At 43.3% G+C, this 7,059-nt stretch overlaps 1 protein-coding gene across 2 annotated transcripts; it reads left to right on the top strand.

The window, feature by feature from the left end:
* The first annotated feature begins 631 nt into the window (after positions 1 to 631).
* On the top strand, positions 632 to 4,317 carry LOC115551828 (uncharacterized). Of its 2 annotated transcripts, XM_030367382.1 has the most exons (4): positions 632 to 855; positions 2,146 to 2,767; positions 3,046 to 3,362; positions 3,855 to 4,317. In XM_030367382.1, the coding sequence occupies exons 2-4, from the start codon at positions 2,682 to 2,684 to the stop codon at positions 4,211 to 4,213; spliced, it is 762 nt and encodes a 253-aa protein (XP_030223242.1). In that variant the 5' UTR covers positions 632 to 855; positions 2,146 to 2,681; the 3' UTR covers positions 4,214 to 4,317. The 2 variants fall into 2 exon arrangements, with proteins under 2 accessions (XP_030223242.1, XP_030223243.1); XM_030367383.1 differs by lacking the exon at positions 632 to 855 and having other exon boundaries at positions 2,021 to 2,767.
* The last annotated feature ends 2,742 nt before the right edge of the window (positions 4,318 to 7,059 follow it).

The raw sequence follows: 7,059 nt of genomic DNA, 5'->3' as shown, positions 1-7,059 counted from the left end.
ACCCCTCCCCACAGGTCCCCACCTCGGTGACAGGAGCCTTGGGGAAAGCCCCTGGCAGACAGGGTAGGCTAGAACAGTTCGAGCCCAACGGTTCCGGGTTCGATCCCGAGTGTTCGCTGTCTATGGAGGCATTCTGATACAAGAAGACCTCTAACCCCTACCTGCTCCTTAATGACCTGTCTCTGTACTGTCTAACCCCTGCCTGCTCCTTAATGACCTGTCTCTGTACTGTCTAACCCCTGCCTGCTCCTTAATGACCTGTCTCTGTACTGTCTAACTCCAACATCAACTCGCTAAACACACTAATACGCTACACTTTAACAGAGGTGGAAAGTAACGAATTACATTACTCGCGTTACTGTAATTGAGTAGCTTTGTTGTGTACTTGTACTTTTTTAACTACTTTTTAAAATGTGTAATTTTACTTTTACTCAAGTACATTTTCTTTGGAGTAATGTACTTCGGTACATTTTACAGCACAAGCGTTACTGAGTAAAAAAAAATCTCACTGAAACAAAAAAAAAGTGTTCTGGTAATGAATTATGGGATGTAAAAAACTGAACGTTGTGCCCCTGCGCGCTGCCAGCGCGCAGGGGCGCGCCGGCGCGCCCTCACTCAAACGATGATGGCTGACATGGAGGCAGACGATGGAGATTCAACCGCTATTTCAGAGGGACCAACACGAGCCGTTCATCCTCTAACCTAGTACACCCCTGGCCCTATCTTCAAAACATGTTCAGCTTCGTGGAGAAACGTGGAGAAAGCTATATCATGCAATGTAAACTATGTGTGCCGAAGAAGTCCAACATATCAGCTTACAAGAATTCAACGTCGAATCTCCGAAAGCACGTTGAGGTAAGTCATGTTTCTCGTGCCTTTCCAGGTTTAAACTGAAAACAAGCTAGCCATATCCCGAAAACTGTGTATGGTACAGCTAATACTGTAATACAATATTGAAGTAGCAACCTGTTGGCACTGTGACGGCAGTTAGCTAGAACTATGCCCACGTGCTTATTCAGTTGGCTAATAATAGTATAAGCACGTTAGCTTGCTAACCTGCCGTTATCCGTCCTACCAAATGCATCCATCAGGCCAGAAAGCATATTAAACAAAACAAATAAGCCCAATGTTTCAATTGACAGCCGCAGATATGTAAACGGTCAACTGCCATTGCCAATGCCAACTACGATTTCGGTGGTGAAACCAACCGTCATTCTCGCAGTGACATTGGGCTTACCATTTTCATGTGTTCATGAACTGTTGGTGCATTCAGGCAAGCTACGAGATTTCGGCGCTACATTTGACTTTCATATTTCTTGTATAATGCTTTGTAAAGTCAGGGCGGTGTAGAAGTAAGGGATAATGCCCGACGAGGTGTCCATTATCAGGAATTAATGGACGACGTGGAGGCGTGAACCGTCCGACGCGAAGCGGAGGACGGTTGCCTCCGCGAAGTCCATTAATTCCTGATAATGGACACCTCGAAGGGCATTATCCCGCTTATACCACTGTCACTTACCAACGGTGACCAAATTAAGACCATTAATTTATATTTTCATGCGTTTTACAATCTGAATATAAAGTTTTCCAGAAAACATACATTTGTTTCCCTGGTTACGCCTGAGGGTCCGACTAATACCCGGAACCACCATTACACGCCCGTTGGGTTCTCATGCAACGGAAACGTTGTTCACTCCTCCAGTAATTAGGACGGACCATAGCTACGACTTTAGAACGGGAGGTAGCGGGAGGTATTATAGTCCGCTCAGCTTTGACCGTGGTATAAAGCATGGTAATCTGTGTATTGGGTCATATTTCAAGGCTGTATTGGAGGAGGGGACATTTCCCTATTACATTTGGCAACAGATTTGAGCTGAAGCATACTATGACAGAGGTGATCCCGCGCTAGTTTGCTACTCCACTCTGCCATTTGACATCCGTTAAACACAGCACACTGATGATTAGCGAGTGCGAGACATGTTGCAGGTTTTGTGACCAAAATGTTCATTCAGATGCACAAAATATATAGTGTGTACAGATTCAGAAAACATGTCTGCATATAATAAATAGTTAAAATGCTAAATGTTAAATGAAGGTAATGATATACATACCAATGAAAATATTTGTGTATTTGTGTGTTTTCAGAGGAGACATCCGTCAAAAATGAAGGCCTTCATTGACTGCGTGGCAACACGAAAACGGACATCGGACTCGGAGCCTCAAGAAGTGGTAGCCAAGCAAGTCAAACTGGATGAGATGATGGCAGCTGGTGTCGGCAGACGTGTGCCAAAATTGTCAAAACTTGACAAGCTTGTGATGGCCTTTATTTGTGATGGGCATCATGCCCTTTCTGTGGTAGAGCAACCAGCGTTCAAGGACCTCATAACCATGGTGGACGCCTGGTAGACGCATTCAGCATTTTGGAAAAGGACACTCGGCTGGAATTTCAACTCCCCTCACACCAAAGGTGTGCGTGCCATCTGCTGAACCTCGTGGCAACAACCGATGCAACGAAGGCAGAAGCAAATGACACATACAAAAGATTGTCTCGGTCATCCTTCGCGAAATGCCAGGGATTATGGAACAAGACGGGCCGGTCATATGTGGCCGCAGAATTTGTTCAAGATCAGTGCCAGCTTCAGCTGATAAGACCTAATCAAACACGGTGGAACTCCACTTACATGGCCATTGAGCGACTGCTGCGGATCATAGATGACAAGGGGGAGGTTGCGATCCGAAATGTCTGCGAAGAATTCAGACTCAAAATGTGAGTTTTTAAAGTACCATTTTTAATGCACATTTTAATCATTGATGCATATATGTACAAAACATTTTGATGCACAAAGCACATTGATGCTGGGCCATTATATGCTACTTCTATAGGTATTGTAGGCTATTATGTCTTTTGTAAGTAGCTTTGGATATAATAAACATCTGGTAAATGTACTGGTAATGTGATATTATTTAATTTGAAATAAATTAGCTTTTTAATTAAGAGTACATTTCCAGACTAAAATTGTATTAATTTGCTCTGATTTCATTCAGGTTGAGTCCTGCAGAAATCACTTTTCTCAGAGAGTATCGCGAGGTGATGAAACCTTTGGTAAAGGGGTTGAACATCTTGCAGTCAGAGACCAACACGCACATGGGGTGGCTCCTTGCAGTGATTTCACAGCTGTCCACGAAGCTCAACAATATGGAAAGCTCCTCAAAGATTTGCCTGCCACTCATCAGAGCAATTCAGGATGGTGTCTCCAGACGCTTTGGTGAGATGAAGGAGGACCCAGAGCTCATTGCTGCTGCCATCCTCCTGCCTAAATTCAAGAGCAACTGGACTGACAGAGCCGATGTCATTGAAGCAGGTATAATCTCATTTTTTGACACTACGCCGTAATTATGCAAACATAATCTTTTGACATTATGCCCCCTAATTACTTGTGTTTCTACATTATTTGTGAAGTATGTGTGGCCCCGCTCCACTTCTACACACTCACTCACACACACACACACACTTGCGGCTGAGCATACAAAAAGTGATCATCCTGTATGGCTGTATTGGAGAAAAACTCCAAGTGCAGCACAGTTATTGTCCTAGTGCAGAGTGCAGATTCCTAGAGCAGAAAAGTTGTTCCTGATTGTTGGGGTGGGGTTATCCACCCAGGCATAAGAATCCAGGTAGAAGCATGGGTGGTGGGGGTGGAAACAGCGACGAGAGGCATGCATGAATTCTGGAAATAAATTACTAAAAATTGTATTGTGATTTCTGCATTTGTATAAACTCCTCTTGTCTAATTAATCAAAACATGTCAGAAATACTCAATATGTGCATATGCTGTGTGTTTGGCTCTCAACAGGCCTGACCTATGTGAGGCAGCACCTTGACAGGATGGCAGAGGTGGAAGAGGTCGTTGGGCAAACTTCATCTGATGATGAGGAGGACTTCTTCACATCCATGAAGGTCAGAAGATCACAAGGCACGGGGGAGCTGGATGGGTATCTTGCCTGTGCATCAAGTAAGATGGATCTCCTCCAGTCATTTCCACACATCAAGAAACTCGCCCTCAAACTCAACACAGGTCTGCCTGCGTCAGCTGCCTGTGAAAGGCTTTTCAGCTGTGCCGGCCTGCTTTTCACCCCGAAGCGCGCTAGGATGAACGCAGTGAACTTTGAGAACCAACTCCTGCTCAAACTGAACAGGAAGTTTAGAGATTAATTCATAGTCCATCTAGCGTCTCTCTCTCTCTCACACACACACACACACACACACACACACAGAGCTCCCTCTCTCTCTCTCTCTCTCACACACACACACACACACACACACACATAGAGCTCCCTCTCTCTCGCTCTCTCTTTCTCTCACACACACACACACACACAGAGCTCTCTCGCGCTCTCTCTCTCACACACAGACAGCCACAACAGCCAACAAGAGTATTTGTTTGTTTTCTATTTCCATTGTTTATTTATTGAATGTTTTGAAACCTGTTCTTTTTTTTAAATGTCTGCACTTTTGATGAGTCTCTTTAGGTTTTTCTATGAAGATGTTCTGTTAAGATGTTTCTGTGGAATGTTTATTGGCGAGTTGAAACTGAAATGAAACCACAGTCAGTGCACAAGCACTTTTTGCTGAATGTAGCACTATGTAGTTTATGTAGCACTTTTTTAAATAAAAAGAAATGTGTTTTGGAAATGATTTTACCGTGAGTAGTCATTTTGCCATTTGGGGCTGCTCCCTTGCATGGGTGAGGCATAAATGCAATTTTGTTGTGTGCAGTGACTGAGCACTGTGTGCTGTGTCACAATGACAATGGGAATTTGCCAGGTGGGCTTTCGATTTCCCAGGTGGGCTTTTGCACATCACAGTAGAGGCAGAAAACACTGATTGTAAAAAAGTAACTTTTTACTTTTACTTAAAGTACATTTTAAATTATTTACTTTTTACTTTTACTCGAGTAGATTTTTTGACCGGTAAATTTACTCGTACTTGAGTACAATTTCAACAGAGTAACAGTACTTGTACTTGAGTAAAATATTTTAGTACTCTTTCCACCTCTGCACTTTAAACACACTAAAACGCTATAAGCTAAACATGCTACACTCACTTATAAACTTCAGGTTAAACACGCTTACACGATAAACGCACTAACACGCTACATGCTAAACACGCTACAAACGCTACACACACTAACACACTAACAGACTACACGCTAACACGCTTCACACGATACACACACAAACACACTAACACACTAACATGCTTAACACACTAACGCCGGGATTCCACCGCACGCGTTACGGCCGCGTTACGGCTGTGGCACGGAACGGCTGCGATTCTGCCCTGCTTGCATTTCCACCGGGCGAGTTATGGCAGCGCAACGCTGCCTTTCGAGCCAGCCGTATTCACGCGAGATCACGAGATCACGCGATCACGCGATAATCCTAACAGGGGCGGATGGTGTATAGGGGCGATTTGGGCGACGCACTACCAACTGGGAGAAAGAGGATTTTTTTTATAACAAATTCTATCACAGCAAAAGTGGTTTTCTGTGTTCTAGACATATTATCTGTCATTGTCCAATCACAATCGTCAGATTGATGTCGCGTTTCAAATGGTCCCGCCTCTCTGGGCGAATTCATCGACGTGGAAAATCGCCCAAGGATCCTTCGTTGACTGTCATGTTAAAACTTTTTTTTTCGGAAAATGAGCCTTCAATGCATTTTCAATGGGGATTTGGGACTCGCCCCAACGTGCTTGCGTCATACGTAACTGAGCAAAGAGCGCGAAGGGATATCTTCAATCAAGTCACTTGCTAATTTCAACATGGCTGCTAATGTGTGCAATTCCGTTGCGTCTCTGAAAGAAGCTCCTTTAAGTCGACGATCCAATTCAGATAAATTGGCATTAAAACAATCAGGACCTCCAAGACCAAAATTAATAAAAAGCGGTCGCACGTCGACATTCTGTACCAGAGGCTCCAGAAGAAGGACATTGATGCAGTAATCTTCATCAAAAGTGCCCTCGAGAGCTTCACAAGCAGTCTGCAGACCATTAGGTAAGATAACATTTATATAATTTGATCCTTCTCATAGCAAAGCTTTGTTATGAGAATATATGCATGAAAGGAGACTGTATTTGTGTTCTTTTTTATAATATATGTTCTTTTTTATAATATATTGCCAGTGGTGTAATCTAGCTTGCTTTACTCTGTGCTGGACATCCTGGTTAGGCGAGGCACAATGGATAGCTTAAAAAACAGTGTTTAACACTAACATTATGCATCCCTGCCCATTGTAAATGGGTATACTCATCATGCCTTCAGTGTGTCTTGAACAACCACACATAAAAGGTTGCCCATATTATATTGATATTTTATCGTATTTGTCTAAATGCATACTTGACTGTAGATAGATTTATGAGTGAAGTTACCAACACAATAGATAAAAAACAGTGTTTAACACTAACATTATGCATTCCTGCCGATTTTAAGTAGGTATGCTGACATCTTTTTACTGGATAACGTATGAACATGTGCATCATGTAGACTACAGTACTGTTCACAGCCTAACAAACACATTATTGGTTTGTTTGCATTCAGAGACTCTGACCAGCTGCAAGAGCCATCAGGAACCGACAGACCAAGGACGGCTTTGACAGAAGAGGCGAAGCAGAAGCTGTCTGAAGAGGTCTGCGACACCATCCTGGCTCACAACAAAGCAAGGTTAACTGGCCACCTTGTGAGTGCTACCTTAGTACAAGGAAATATGTTTGTAAGGTACTGCCATTCAATTCCTGCTGATGCTCTGAATGCCACTGTGAAGGCATATCCCATGCCCAACAAGGCAAAGCTCAAGACGGAACTGTCTCTGATCTATGAGAATCCTGAATCAAGGCTTGCTGTGGTGCACTGGCACTGTACCAGGTTATCATGAGCTACAACCTCCAGGAGACATTCTCTGAGACTGTGAGTTTGTTGAACATTCTCATAACTACTCCTATGACAACAGCTGAAGCTGAGAGATATTTCTCAACTTTGAAAATAATTAAGACATTAAGAG

This window comes from Gadus morhua, chromosome 10 (assembly GCF_902167405.1).
Source record: "Gadus morhua chromosome 10, gadMor3.0, whole genome shotgun sequence".
In the NCBI taxonomy this organism is placed as follows: Eukaryota; Metazoa; Chordata; class Actinopteri; order Gadiformes; family Gadidae; genus Gadus; species Gadus morhua.
Note: the sequence above shows the minus strand (reverse complement) of the source record. Positions and strands in the feature narration are given on the sequence as shown.